The sequence below is a fragment of the Brassica rapa genome, chromosome A02 (genome assembly GCF_000309985.2).
Source record: "Brassica rapa cultivar Chiifu-401-42 chromosome A02, CAAS_Brap_v3.01, whole genome shotgun sequence".
NCBI lineage: Eukaryota > Viridiplantae > Streptophyta > Magnoliopsida > Brassicales > Brassicaceae > Brassica > Brassica rapa.
The window spans coordinates 28399185-28415141 of record NC_024796.2 but is presented as its reverse complement, the minus strand read 5'-3'; the positions used below and the strand labels follow the sequence as shown (position 1 = coordinate 28415141).

The following is a 15957-nucleotide window of genomic DNA, read 5'->3' as shown; positions in this document are numbered from 1 at the left end:
AATCATTTAAATGAGTTATCTAAATCTGAACCTAACCCGCAAAGATCTGAACTCGAACCAAAATTTAAAAACATCCTAATGAAACTAAAATCTTTGATCCCAAAAATCTGAAACCAAATAGACTCGAACCGAACACGAATAGATACTGATGGAACTAATTATCAATATTTGAGTCAATTGCAAAGGCCAAGGCAAATAACAATCAGTGCACTGCCTTTTACTGGACTTTATCAAAAGCTTTAGAGAGCATTATTGTCAAGTCATTTCTGTCATTTTCATGCTTTTTCTTCCCATCTTGTTTGGCCGGTCGTCAAAACCCGTTGCCAAAATAATCTAAAGCCGGAACGCTTACATAAATTATTCTCTAGCTAGAGTGTAATTTAAAATTTTGTATTTTTATCATTTGACCTCTTCTTCTATTAAAGTTGTAAGCTTTATAGTTAGTTTCGATATTGACCTAAATATCTTTTGGTTAGGAAATTTATTGATATATTTTATTTATTTATACGTATATAATACAGCAACTATGCTCTTTAAATATTCACATTTAAACAAATATGTGTATATTTTACTTGAGATCGATGTCGTTGACATACAGACATATTGTTACCACGATAATCATATGACGCAATGCCAAATAAAGTAGTAGTATCAATCGTAATATATATTAGATATATATGATTAGATTCCCCGACCTTCGAATTTTATTATCTTTAGTCGCTTGACCATATTTCTTTTATGCCTCCCGCTTACCTAATTTTATGCCAATTAAATTGATTTTTATACACTGTTTTTTGATATTATACGTATATTTTTTTTGATATTATACGTATATTAACTGCATAGTTTTCAGTCCGAAAAGATGTTAGATAACCACAACGGAACTGTTGGCAGTCTCTTCCTAAGGATAATGCTAAATATAATATACATATACTATTTGATTGCTTTATTATCTTGCCCATTCATAAAAACAGTGAGCTTTTCAGGTAACATTTACTTTTTGTTTTTTTCTTCATATAAAATATTGATTTGTTACCCTTATTACTGTGGTATTTAGTTATTTACTGAACTTTATTAGTTGTTTTTTTTTTTTGAGAAAAACTTTATTAGTTGTTTGTATCTGCTTTATTTGACTTTTGATGCAACAATATGGGCGCATTCATCTCTTAACCCATTTCATTCCATTATGTACACAATATTCTCATTTTATTATTGTGTTATTTCGAACAATAATTTTTATTATCATGTAAATGCAAATAGCATGTTGTAACACCATTTTAAATTATTTAAAAGCCTGTAACGAAAATGGTATGATCGAGGTCTTAATTGTATAATTTTCGAAGAAGATATAAACGTATCTCGTAGTTGTCTCTGTTTCTGATAATCGACACTTAAATATTCTACAACTTGTTCTTAATTAACTAATTTTTATTTTAAACCATAAGAAACAAATATCGTGGTGAGTTTATGATTATTAAAAAAATATATAATTATTGAATTTCTGATTTTCTGACATCCACAAAAGACCAAAGACATTGTCGTCCATGCCTTTGTCCTTCTCTTACCATAAGATAAATGACATAAGGAACTATTACAACACCGTACCAGAAAAAAATATTAACTTTATAAATAATCTTTCTTGATTGTTCCATTTAATGTGTTTCTTTCTCTTTGGAGCATTAAATGGATTCTGATAATTCTTCTCTCTCTCGCTTCCTTAGCTAACTTTTCTTCTCCGTTTGGTGCTACGTCAGCTTTTCCGACAATACGTCATCTCTACGGCGTCTCTGAGCCATCTCAACGGTCTCTATATTTCCATCTCTATCTCTCTTTTATACATCTAAGTTGAATCTGACTGGTCTGTGACGAATCACGAATGTTTAAACAAAGAGGGTGAAGAGTAATCTGTTGTTGGATTTTGCCTTTTAGGTTTTCATATTTAAATATATGTTAAGCAAAAGCATGCTCAGAAAGTTATGAGACTGTGATAGATTTTTATTTTCTTGTTAGATTTCCCTGAAAAAGCAAAAGAGGGGGAATCTTGGAGTCTTGCAACTTGTTTTTCATTTCCTTATTAAGAAATATCTCTAAATGTGTTTTCTATAAAGAGAAACTTGATTTCCCTTAGAGTCAAATTCATATTCATATTTATATATAGAACTTATCTCAAAAGATAACCATTTGATAATCTCAGAAGCTTGTTTCAATGGAATTCCATGTCAGACTTATGAATATTCTGCTAACTTAAGCATATTTTCTTTCTTATCGTTTATATTCTCTGCACTATGACTCATCTTCGTACCTTTTAAGTTTAAACCTCTGTTTGGTATTTTTTTTCTCCAATACTTTTAGGCATTATATTATGTCCCTCTAGCTCTTAAAACTCTCATCCAATAATCTAAAAACTCTCTGTTCTTTTTTTTTGTTCAACAGATTCAAGATCATCTTACTCACTGTTGCTTGATATTTTCATCATCTGGTGTAATTAAAGAATGGGACATTTTTCGTCCATGTTTAGTGGATTAGCTCGATCCTTTTCGATCAAGAAAGTGAAGAACAACAATGGAACTTGCGACGCTAAGCAAGCTGCTGATGAGATGGTGAAAGATGCAAAAAAAAAGGAGATGATTCTGAAATCATGTGGTTACGTTTATGCAGAAGGTTCTAATAACTCGGCCTCTGTTTTCTCTAAACGCGGCCAAAAAGGCGTTAACCAGGACTGTGCAATCGTTTGGGAGGTATATTACAACGCTACTAACCTTTTTCCCGTTTTAAAAATTTTCTGCGTTTGCGTTTGTTTGTTAGACTTCTCGGTTCCTTTAGGTGGAGCTTCTAGATTCATATCCTTTGTGCTATTTACCGCGTTTTGAGTATGTTTAGCGTTTTGACAATTTATCTTTGGTAATCAGGGATTTGGGTGCCAAGAAGACATGATATTCTGCGGAATATTCGATGGACATGGTCCATGGGGTCACTATGTAGCCAAACATGTAAGAAACTCAATGCCTTCGTCGCTTCTATGCAACTGGCAAAAGACTCTTGCTCAAACCGCACTACTAGAGCCCGAGCTAGACCTTGAAGGCTCCAATAAAAAATTCTCGAGATTCGACATATGGAAACATTCATATCTAAAGACATGTGCATCGGTTGATCAAGAGCTTGAACATCACCGCAAGATCGATTCTTACAACAGCGGCACAACCGCTATAACCATTGTCAGACAGGTAAAACATAAAACAATTAGTGATCACTCCGAGTAAAAATGTTCAAATCCAATAAATTTAACTTCATAAAAAAACTTAAAAAATATATGGTTTCTAATTGTTAATAAGATTTTTTGAGATTTATATGTTCATTGATCAAATGGTGTGTCTTGCCGTATGTAGGGTGATGTTATTTATGTATCAAACGTAGGCGATTCACGAGCAGTACTAGCCACGACTTCGGATGAAGGTAGCTTGGTTGCTGTTCAGCTCACCCTTGATTTCAAACCGAATCTGCCTCGTTAGTTCTCTCAATCCTTCTTGAACTTTACCTTACTAGATCTTGAAAAAGATATGAATATTATTCTAGTACGTTCTTGAATCTTGATTCTTGTGTTTGTTTTGGTGTGAAAATAATAGAGGAGAAGGAGAGAATTATCGGATGCAATGGGCGGGTTTTCTGTATGAAAGATGAGCCAGGAGTCCATCGTGTATGGCAACCAGACACAGAAGCACCGGGTTTGGCTATGTCAAGAGCGTTCGGAGACTATTGTATCAAAGAGTATGGATTGGTCTCGGTCCCTGAAGTCACTCAAAGGCATATCTCTGCTAAAGACCACTTTATCATCTTGGCTAGTGATGGGGTAAGTATCTGTAAACCGTGAAAACAAACAAACAATAACCATTCATTCACATTCCACACACACTTAAAATACTTTAAAGGGTTTTAAAATGCCAAATGTAAGACAGAAGAAAACATTTGAAAAGAATGAAATTAGAATATTATTTATTCGATTTACGAACATCTCATTCTAATTTCAGTACTGTTTTGGTTTTGAGTTTTTGGTTTTATATAAAATAGCTACATGTAAAAATCAAATTTATTATAACCGGCTTGAACAGTTTCATTTCGGTGGTTTTAATAAATAGATTTTGAAGTTCAAAATAATATAATTTTCAGTTTTTTTTGCTTTTAGATATATATAAAAATAAAATATTTGAGACAGCAATAGACCCTATTTCAGATTTTTGTTTAGGTTCAAATAAACATTTTTGATCGGTTTGAATTGAATTGGTTTATTCTGATTGGACACTCCTAATTTCGTTTATTTATTGTTAAATTTATTGACCAATTTGTTTTTTGTTTTTGGTTTGAATATAAAAGATATGGGATGTGATCACAAACCAAGAAGCTATAGAGATCGTTTCTTCGACCGCTGAGCGGCCTAAGGCGGCTAAGCGATTAGTGGAGCAAGCGGTTCGGGCTTGGAAGAAGAAGAGACGAGGTATTGCAATGGACGATATGTCCGTGGTCTGCCTCTTCCTCCATTCCTCTTCATCATCGCCATCTCTCTCACAACATGTTCAACATGCCACGACTTTTAAGTAGAAAGTTGCGTTTGTAAATAGATCAGCGATAGCTCTCCGTTTGTAACCTTGATTTTGAAATTCGAAATGCAGTTTTTTTGTCGCAGCCATCATGAGTTGGTTCATAAGTCTCATCATGTGTGATTGATTTATATGCTGACAAAAAAAAAACGATAGGAAGAGTGAAGAAACCATATGGTGATATCAAGTGGTAAGTAGACAACATATGCGATCATATATTAGAAGCACAAATGTATGCTGTATGGTATTTATTTTGAATTTTTATATGGACCATAGTCTTTGAGGTGATAGATGAGCATATCTCATAGTCTTTGTTTTGGGAGACAATGAACTCATATTTTCATATGATGTCATTATATGAGCACATCACCATATTAGATGTAGTCTAAGCTCAATAAAATGCGATCATCATCATAAAGTTTGCCCTATATAAAATGAGAGATGACGGCTTAGCCCGAGGTTGCAAGGCTTGAATCGGCTCATTCTATCGTACTGCATACAGTGAACCGACGGTTTTAGGGTTTGTCTCTAGAAAGTTTGATAATCACTATATATTTAAATATCTTAATGAATATATATTTTTTATTCTTTAACAAAAAAAAAAAAAAATATATTTTTTTACGTAAGACAATACTGATGTCTTTATATTTACTAGGGGTTGGCCGGCGCTACGCGCCGGATTTTCTATTATTATTATTTTAAATTATTTTTTCATAGAATAGTGTTATAATATTTGTTTTTTTTTATTTTATTTTGTGAAATAGTTTTATTATATTGATATCATATAAAATGTTTAACTTTTATATTGTGGAAATTGTTCAATAAAACTAAATTATTATATAAGATCAATTGATAAATTCACACAATGACTTTGCATATATCCAACCATGTTCCTTGTCTAAAGACCTATAAAATATAAACTGGAATCAGCTTAAGAGTAAAATAAACATAATAAAAATAAAGAGAGATGAATGGTATTTATTATTTGTTATTTGTTAAGCCTAATGTGTTGTATTTGTTATAAGATATAAGTTTTTATGTATTAAATTTTTTTTTCCGATGTCTGATCTCAGTACTTGAGTTCAAGTATTATCTATATCTCCAAGTGATTGTTTAATTGGTTAGTAGCAAAAAGTTCAACATTAATTTTGCTATATCTTGTCTTATTTGGGCTATCTTCCTCAACGTAGTTTTCCCGTTAGCTTTTTGTGATATGTACTTGATTGAGAGCCATGGTGGCTGATGTCCCACATTCTCCTCAACCGTAGATGCTACAGGTCCTGCTTACGCACCAAATGAATTGTAACTTAAATCCATCACTTTTTAGTATGTCTAATGAATGGATGTGTAATATGCTTCTTTCCATGTTTTTTTTTTAATTTCTACATTCACCATTCAAGAGATACATATGACCTGCATTTTTCACCAAATATCAATAGTTTAAGTGGACTGGAGTTAACATGACTTCGTTGTATCTGTGACTGCACTATAGTTGTAGATTTGAAACAAACTATAATGATTGAGTTGGAGGGAGTGATGAGTTCTTTGGATAGTAACATTCGTATTTATATTGTAGATTTGCTATGTAACGTTGGAGGAGTGGGAGGAAAGTAGTGTATCAATAGTTATAAGAAAGCCCATTTTATATAACTTTCTGAAGACAGTCAAGAACTAACTAAGAAGTAAAGAAAAAGAACTGGAGTTATGAAAATATATACGCTTGGACTGCTGCACCAATGGAGGTCGTGATCTCTAAGAACTTGTTTTTCTGTTTCAGGGGAGACAATTATAACAGTTGATTTCAGTAACATTACAGGACCAAACTTCTTCGACAGCTTCAATAGAAACTGATGTGGTAATTATCCTAGCTGGTGCAAGTTCCTGATGATCGATAAGCCATGAGAAGAAGGTAAACACGGACAACACCGCCGCTTAGTATGTTTCACGACGGTCATAAAGATAGAGATGAGATGCCAAATCAAATTCGTACTTTTAACATGTTTCACTTTGTACCTTCATAAGCATATATTTAAATTAACTTCCTTGTTGTTTTCGTATCATTCATAAGTTCATTAAATATTTTTGATTATATATAGAATAATTTTTCAAATAAAATACAAAAATATTCCAGATTTTAAGATGCTTATAGTATACTTTTTGTATTGTCAAAGTATCCACGATGATATATAAACTTCATAAACGATTGCATTTTAACATAATGTTAATGTGGACTGGATGTACTAATGTCTTCCTCTTACTCTTCCGTTATTGAGTTTTGAAACTTAGAAGAGACATCGTTAGGTTTTGTGAATTTTACCTAAAATGTTAATGTGGACTGTATGTGCTCTTCCCTTTCAATGTTTTTTTATGAACGTAGATTAAAGGCTGAAGTAGCCTTGGAAACTTGTTGTTGTCATGTATTTATTCCAGACACTAAGTATAAATAAAGATTTGTAGAACAAAGTTTATAGTGACCATCTTAAACCATTGCATAAGTAAAACTCTTGTTCCAAAAAAAAAAGGTAAGAAACTCATTAACCAGAGTAGAAGCTTAGGTGGAAGAACACATAGAAAACAAAAATAAAAAGCCTGCAGTCTCTATTACGATCACATGGGCTAAAACGTTCCAACAAAATCATTCACTTTTAACAGTTACATTGTATGTTTTGGGTTTTTGTACAAAGCTAATTCGTCTAAGTTACATGTTAGACCTGTTTAAGAGGGTACAGCCGTACATGTTGTGTTCCAGACCTGTGCCTCAGAACATATGCATTAAACTCCGCATCTGTGACGTATTCGAGTTTCTGGACACCTCCATAATTGGTTGAGGCTGAGGAAGAACCGATGTCCTTAACACATTCCCTGCATAATGTTAAGTGGGCTAAGACTGAAAACTCAGATACGTTAACTTGAGAGTTGAGTTATCTTGAGAGTTGAAACGGGAGTTGTATATATGCTAACGCATCGAGGAATATATGGCTAGCAAGACACTGTTTGTCAGAATAAATAAGTTCCTTAAGTATCATTTACGAAGAGCCGGCCTAGCAGGAAAAGAAGTAAGCAATTAAAGGTTGGAGAAATAGAGTTATAAAATGCTCAAAGTTACTGGGCAATCCGTACCACTAACCAACAATGACATTAGGCTCGTCAGTTCTCATCGAAGTTGGTGGCAAGGACGTAAGTGGTGTGCCTGCAGAGTGAGGACAAAGTGCCATCAAAAACATGTTCAACCAAAACTTCCACCACTTTCAAACCGTTCAACGTATTTAAGTTCGTCCAGGCGGTACATACCTCTCTATGCTTAGGTTTACCATGATTCGTTGAATATTCTGGCTTTCACCGCTAAAAGTGTTTTCGATTCCCTTTGCTTACCCAACAATAACTGAAATCAAACAAACAGCATCTGGTTAGTTTGTGTTGGTTAATAAAAAAGATAGACAACATTAGTGGGAAGGTTTGTTTTTGAGACGTATCACGTAACATCCAGAAGACTAATCTCGACTGATTTACGCTTTAGACTGCAATACAGTAAAAATAATCATAGTAAATACCTTAGTGAACTGAACGGTGCTAATTTCAGATGTTAATTCAAAAGCCTGCAACCAAAAGAAAATAAGCTATTGAGAACATCGAACCTGTAGATCCAATTGCATTGGTGTAGTGTCTAAATTCAATCTAGAAATACCTGGACATCAGTTTTCTCGCCATCCATCAACCTCACATACCTGACCACGTCTCATAGATCCATCACCTAAGCGAATATTAACAATCTCTTGGTACTTCGAACTCTACATGTACATTATAAACATTTATATAGATAGCAAAGATATAATTCAATATATTTAGATACATTTTCCTCCCCTTTGGAAACCGTAACTCATTTTTCTCTGCCAGAGAGATCAAATCATTGAAAGTATTGATGATATTTTTGTCATAAGAATCCCACATTTGAATCCATAGGTATGATGGGCCTAACAGACTCCTTTTTCTTCTCAATAGAGGTTCCATCATTGAACCGAATCGAGAAGAAAGCATCAGACAACCGAAAATAATTCACATGTCGAGAAAGAACAGCGAAACAGGGCACATTTTCATTCAGATAGGTAGGTAACAGAGTGCACTTACTACTTCCTGTTCCTCTCCAAGTGCTTGCGGATAGCAACTGCCTTCTTGATCAAATGGTACAGATCCTCAGGAATCTCAGGTGCAAGACCTTTTCACAAATAACAACAACAATACAATGCCACTCTTTTAAGTTAACGCAAATAAATAAAAGATGTAATAAAATGGCTAAAAACACAAACCGTGAGCTTTGAGAATACGCAAGATCTTGTTTCCGGTAACACTCTTCACCTGAGGGATACCATGAGAGTCACGAATAATCACACCAATCTGAGACGGTGTCAAACCCTTCTTCGCAAACTTGCAGATTGACTCATCAACCTAGTTAATAATATTAACCCCATTAAATGATCAGATCTAACAAAATAATTTTCAGACAGTCGAACAAAACCAAAGCTCTTGTCCTAATACTAAAGAGTAAGCTAAGTGAATCAACTAAGAAACCAAACGACAACAATCGAAGCTAATGTCTCAACAAAGAATCAAAAGTCTTAGGATTTTTCTTTCATCGAGGGCTGTGGTCTTGAGCCATGTCGGAGGTGAGCGCTTGTACGGCAACGCAGATGCGGAGATACCCTTTCTGCATAACACAAAATGAGAATAAGACGAAGAGATAAGAAGAAAAAAAACTAAGGCTTGAAGATGGTGATAAAGAAGAAGCTGACGAACCCTCTAGAATGCATACGCCCCATCTTGAAAAATTAGGGTTTGTTTCACTGTCTCGCTGAGATGAGTTCCTGCTGCGTTGTGAGTCAAGAGAAGATTTAAGTTGGGCTACGAAATGGTTTAAATGCTCTGGGAAGGTTAACTTAAATTTTTTATTCTAAGCCCAGTCCGCGATGACCTGGCAGAATGATTGGTGGGGAATATTTCTGCCCATGTGGCACCCCTTAAAAGCTCTAAAAATAGCTTCTTTTATATAGTAGGATGTTATTTTAACAAATTTATATTTTCACATTCTGGTACATAATGACAGCGAATATGCTATTTCTAACAATGCGCTGGAGACAGGAAATATTCATGGAATATACATATATATTATAGGAATTAGTTTAATTTAATTTAATTTTATTTAAAGAGATGTTCATGTATAAAGGTAGTATTATACAAGTCATTTTATATTGGCTGTAAATTATAGAAAACAAATTTACCAGTTTTAACAAGGGCAATGTGCTGGAGACAAAATATACATCTTCTCTATTAAAAGAGAAGTACCATTTTTATCTACCATAAAAAAGTCATACTAAATCCATTTCATTAATTACATTTATTTAATTATGTATATTAATCTATTCAATAAATAAAGATAGTAATAATAAATCAATTTTAACTGTAAATTTAAATTTTATTTTTAGTTATAACAAAACATTGAGAAAAAAATTAACAAAATTTTTTTAAAATTTAAAATATTTTATTTAAATTAATACCATTGATTAATTTCGTAATTAATGATATATACTATTATACATCTTCTCTATTAAAAGAGAAGTACCATTATTATCTACCATAAAAAAGTAATACGAGGTCTATTTCATTAATTATGTTTATTTAATTATGTATATTAATTTATTCAATATATAAAAATATTAATAAATCAATTTTAACTGTAAATTTAATTTTATTTTTAGTTATAACAAAACGTTGAGAAAAAATCTAACAAAATCTTTTTAAAATTTAAAATATTTTATTTAAATTAATACCATTGATTAATTTCGTAATTAATGATATATAATATTATACATTAATATAAATAAAAGTTTATTATAAAAAAAAGTATATGCTATTTTTCAAATTTTATAATTATATTCTATATATTCTTTATTAAAAGAAATACCATAAAAATTCATACTAGGTCTATTTCATTAATTACATCTATTTGACTATTTAAGTTAATCTATTTAATATATAACATTTCTAAAAAATCTTATTAAATATATAGGTATTAATAAATAAATTTTAACTGTAAATTTAAATTTTATTTTTATTTATAACAAAATAGGTTGAAAAAACTTAACAAAATCTTTATAAAATTTTAAAATATTTTTAAATTAATGCAGCGATTGATTTCACAATTAATAATATAGCATTATTATAATGTCTTTACTCATAAAATCCCACAATATACTAAAATAAATAGCATATAAATATAAATTATGCTAAGAAAATATCAGTTTTATAGTATAACTAAATAAAATTTTAAATGTATTGTATTCAGTCTGTAAAAATTAGAAAAAAGGACGGAGATTCTCAATTTTTTTTATTTCATACTATGAATTTATTTTACCAAACTCGAAAATATATTAATATATAATAACAATTAATAATAAAGTAAAATATATAAAACAAATTATTATACATTAATAATATTGAATAAGAAACATAGCCAATACCATTATATATTTACACAATATATAATACTAAAATGTAAATCATATATTTTAAAGTTTTGCGATGGTATCCGTTATATATTTATAAAATGAAAATCTACATGCACGGATGTGCGGGTGAAAAATCTAGTATATATTATAGGAAGTTTAATTTTATTTTATGTAAAGAGATGTTTATGTATAAGGGTAGTATTATACTAGTCATTTTTATATTGGTTGTAAATTATAGAAAACAAATTTACCATTTTTTTCCTCTTTCACTATTATGTATGATTTATTAAATTAAGTTTTTTCTGAACACCTGTAGTTACATTTTCATTATATTTGAAAATAACAAGTATCAACAAATATATGTATATATTATCAGAACTACAATAGATTCTTCAAATTTATATGTGTGATGGGATCTATTTTAATTAAACGTAAAAAATTAGAAGAAGTTATGATAGAAAACAATTTATAAGACAAACAAATATGTGAATTTAGATTTATTTAATGGTATATAGGTGTAAAAAAAAACCCCCAATGTTGTTCTCGACACTTATATATATATATATATATATATTTTTTTTTTTTATGAAATATTATTCAGAAACTGATATATTATTTATCTCACTTTTCAGTGAAAAATTAATCATCAAAAATTTATACTTGTAAGTATATAATTTATTAACATACTTACTGACTTCACCCACTTTAATTAGAGATTTGACAATACAAATATAATTATTGGCCATTATGCTAAAAATAACCTAGTAGCTAAAATAGCTAGATAATATACCAAACATTTGAATTTATATAAAAAATGAGTAGCGTACTGTATTAGTATTGATTAAGATTAATTTTCGATAGATTTCTTCTAATTATTATTATAATTACATAAAATCTCTTCTGTTCTTTTTCGGTCAAACTGTATAGCATCTTATTTTCATAGATTTATATGATGTTGTTTAACTTGTTTTTTCTTACGTATACTAACCAATATTTACATTAATCAACATTTAATACAGGATGAAGTAAGTAATATCTGGTGATACTGAATGCATTTAGTTAGCCATTCACGCACATTAAGAGGAATATATTTCTGATATCATATGAATAGCTTTTCTACATCGGTATAGACTGCAAATTTTGATACACATACATACGTACATGTACATTATTATATGTCTTAGTTATTCATTTGATTTGAATATGCTTAACTTGAGTACTTTAGCAAATTTTTATAATCATAAAGAAGGACATAACTTGAAATAAAAATACATAAGCAATTACGATTCTTTTTATTCTTTTTTTTTTTTTGTAAACTCGATTTTTTTTATTCGAAAAGGTAGAATTACATCTTGAGAGACAGATCAATCCCCCAATCTTTAGAACCATTAATGTTGGAACTGTTTTCACCAAAGTGTGAAACAAAATCTGCTGAGTAATGGTCACGACTTCCAATGGTTGAAATAAGATCTCTTGTGTAAATCTTAGGAATGTTAGCATTACAATTACCACGAACAAGTCTTTGCGATAAATCACTAAAAAATGAGGTTGAAGTAGATGAAGGAGATGGTTCAATATTCATGATCAGACAGCCATGCTCAGAACTATACCGAATTTTCTTAAATAATGGCTGTAAATCTGGTTTGCGTTTAGAAAAATCAAATAAACTAACCCTAGTACGAGTTTTGTCAAATGAAGAGTCGTTTAAAGACTGAGAAATGTTCGAGTACAGGTTAAGGTAGAAGAGGCTAGGATGCTCCGGCTCCATCTCTTTGCGTTTCATAACCATGATCTCTCTTTTGTGTGAGAACTAGTTTTCTAGCTTTGTGAGAGAACTATATCTTGAAAGAACCACAAGTTTAAACCCTAAATTGTGAGACAGTATCTTTAATCAAACTCTCAAACCCACTAGTTTGCTCTATATGCACTTATGATGTCAGAAACACTGTCCTATTTATATAGTGCCAGGAAGTTAACTGTCTTAATTAAGTTTTTAATTTTGGGTGAGGTTTATCTAGTACTTAAGGTATAATATTTTTATGGGTTGACAAATGCATTAATGTCATGAAACTAAAAAGAGTTATTTTCAAATTATATGGGAACAAATGAGGCCCAGTATTTATCTTTCTTCACTAAATAATATATTATGTGCTTTTATTGCTTTCATAAAGTTGGTAAATGAAATGTACAGCAAATTAATACTCAGCAATTCCTTAATTATTATTAAAATAAGTCATAAAAATTAATGATGATACATGCATGTAATATGTATCATTTGGGATAGAAAAAAATTCCAAAAGTACCTCGTCGGAAATCCGTCAGAACAGTCTATTTCCGACGGGTTTCCAACAGATTTGACCGTCAGAAATTTCTCCTTTTCTTGTAGTGAGATATGTAACTAATATACTATAGCATTGTTTTAAATTTATAAGATTACAGACTTCGGTTTATAACATTTTTTTATATCTGTGGTTTGTCCCAAATCACCACCGCATCCGTAGAATCCACGTTTTTACCACTTAAAGCGCTCCAAATGGCCATATTCAAACCAAGATGGCGATACTCATAGCTGTTAAATCTTTACCACAAGAACCGGAAGCTTCGGTTTATAACTTTAAATATGTAACTTTCTGTTCATTCAAAAACATCATTAAAACAAAATTATTAAATTTTAGTAAACATGTCGAGTATATAGTAGCCAAAAATTGATTTGATTGTTGATAATTTTTTTTGTTAAAGGCTATACATCAATATTTTTTCATAAAAAGTACCAATATTCAGATATATGTTTAATAATTTTGTTAGCAGGTTTCTGATTTGTAAAAAAAAAAAAGTCACAAAATGTTCACCAACTACATTTTATATAATTTTTAGCAAGAGCTACATTAAATTGAATAATTTAGTTATTCATAATTTTATTATAAATTTTCTTAGGTAGTCAAATTACATTTATAGAGACTAATTGTTAAATATACAAAATTCATTTACCAAAATTTAACTAATTTAAAATAAGTAAATTACTAGTATTTATTTTTAAAGTTTTGATCACTTATAATTTAGATAAAAAGAATATAGAATTAGAGAACAATTGTTTTCAATGCTACCCATCTTAGGCTTGGTGGCGACTCAGCGACTGAAGCAAATGAAATTTTGAGAATTATTTTAATTATTATTAAATATTTCAAATCTAGTACCATTATTAAATTAAATCCTATAGTTTTAGTTAACCTATAACAATAAAATATAAAACTATAATATATTATATATATCTTATAAATACATCCATTAAGATAAATTAATTTCATTTTATATTTTATATTTATTTCATATTTTTTCTATATTAATAGAATATTAATTAATATATATATTGAAATTAAGTTTGATAAGAACTTAATATTTTCTTCCTTTAAAATTTTAGATTTTATTTTTAATCCAATATTAATAATTAATAATTTATTATTTTAAATAAAAAATTAATAGAAATAAACTATACTGCACAATGCTTAGCTTTTATTATTTCATGAAAAGTTATTTAAATGAAATATTTTTATAAAATTGGAAATACACATACAAAATTAATGTTAATGAATATATGATTAAAATTAATGTATATATAAATTAAATTATAAAATGTTGATTTATGATAACATTTTTTTTTAAATTAAATATTCAATATGACCCTGGTTAGATTGTTTTGATGGGTGTCCATATGGATGTGGAGTTACCAGTTTTGTTTACAGAGTTTACATGATTCTGTTTATGTTGCTCACAAAAAAAAGAATATTTTGCTAGGTGGTGAGCATCGGTTCCTTTAAATCTTTTTTTTTGACAGCCGGTTTCTTTAAACCAAGAGTTATGAATTTTGTTAAAAAAACACTTTATTTACTATTAGACTATTAGTGCAACACTTTTGATACGTTTTGATTCTAAGTGACATAATAAATACAAAGAAGGTGCAAAAAGTAAAGAGGAAGAGTTTCTTCAAAAAAATAAAGAGGAAGAGGTGAAGCAAACAACTAAAGGCACTCTCATTTGCAGTATCTCCATGAGTCTATATCTAATATAGAATTGAAAAAAAAAATTATAAAGTTTTGCAGCATAGTTGGTCTCTATCATCGTCACCACCGATCAGATCTCCACCATACCCTTTTCTTTTTCAAAAAAGAAAAGAAAAGAAAAAGAAAATAAAACTGACCAAAAAAGTGTCTCATCTGAGATATCCCAAAATAATTTGTGAAAAATCATTCACACATGTCAAGTGATGATTGATTTAAATTTTAATTATACAAATAAATTTAATAAAAAGTAGTTTTATATTGGGTTAGATGTTCTTGTGAATATACCATTGAGAATGCCTTAAAAAAAACACTGTTAACTTTTTATACCAAATCAGGTTATGATGAAACTGTGGTAAGTCGTAAACAGTTGGATCTTGGATTTGGAGGAAACTCCTCAGACTCCATAAGCTTGCAAAGTTCTTCTTTCGTATGAATATCTAGAGTGGTCGTACAATGAGGTTTTGGACAGACCTATGGCACCCAATGGTATCACATGTGAGATTGGCACCCAAAACTTGGAACTGGTCACAATGCAAGGATTCGTGATGTTATTGTCAGGAATGAATGGAGGTTTCAGAACTGGTGACCGCCACATTCAACATCTTGTACATGAGACTTAGCAGTTTTTGGTGACTTTGGTAACGAATGGTAATGATGGTGTATTAATGAAAAGAGGTGAGGATGATTATCGTGATCATTTCAAGACCACTGAAATTTGGAACCAACTAAGGCATTGCCAGGAGAAAAAGCAATGGAGTAAAATTATTTGGTTCTCTCATGGTGTTCTACAGTTTGCTTTTGTCGCTT

At 30.4% G+C, this 15957-nt stretch overlaps 2 protein-coding genes across 6 annotated transcripts; one reads left to right on the top strand and one right to left on the bottom strand.

The window, feature by feature from the left end:
• The first annotated feature begins 1551 nt into the window (after nucleotides 1–1551).
• Nucleotides 1552–4684, top strand: LOC103854680 (probable protein phosphatase 2C 73). 2 transcript variants are annotated; one of them, XM_009131642.3, is made up of 6 exons: nucleotides 1552–1803; nucleotides 2434–2738; nucleotides 2910–3224; nucleotides 3387–3504; nucleotides 3624–3847; nucleotides 4369–4684. In XM_009131642.3, exons 2-6 carry the CDS (start codon nucleotides 2493–2495, stop codon nucleotides 4591–4593), a joined length of 1128 nt encoding a protein of 375 aa, XP_009129890.1. In that variant the 5' UTR covers nucleotides 1552–1803; nucleotides 2434–2492; the 3' UTR covers nucleotides 4594–4684. The 2 variants fall into 2 exon arrangements, with proteins under 2 accessions (XP_009129890.1, XP_009129891.1); XM_009131643.3 differs by lacking the exon at nucleotides 1552–1803 and adding an exon at nucleotides 1866–2326.
• Nucleotides 4685–7166: 2482 nt separating this feature from the next.
• Nucleotides 7167–15655, bottom strand: LOC103854679 (40S ribosomal protein S13-2-like). 4 transcript variants are annotated; one of them, XM_033284609.1, is made up of 10 exons: nucleotides 15644–15655; nucleotides 9384–9438; nucleotides 9222–9294; nucleotides 8897–9035; nucleotides 8718–8805; nucleotides 8278–8343; nucleotides 8144–8188; nucleotides 7884–7974; nucleotides 7713–7782; nucleotides 7167–7454 (listed from the first exon to the last, which is right to left on the bottom strand). In XM_033284609.1, coding segments are annotated over exons 2-6 (324 nt in total). In that variant the 5' UTR covers nucleotides 9407–9438; nucleotides 15644–15655; the 3' UTR covers nucleotides 7167–7454; nucleotides 7713–7782; nucleotides 7884–7974; nucleotides 8144–8188; nucleotides 8278–8342. The 4 variants fall into 4 exon arrangements, with proteins under 4 accessions (XP_033140500.1, XP_033140501.1, XP_033140502.1 ...); XM_033284610.1 differs by lacking the exon at nucleotides 15644–15655 and adding an exon at nucleotides 8470–8580 and having other exon boundaries at nucleotides 9384–9644; XM_033284611.1 differs by lacking the exon at nucleotides 15644–15655 and having other exon boundaries at nucleotides 7167–7633; nucleotides 9384–9611.
• Nucleotides 15656–15957: the final 302 nt, after the last annotated feature.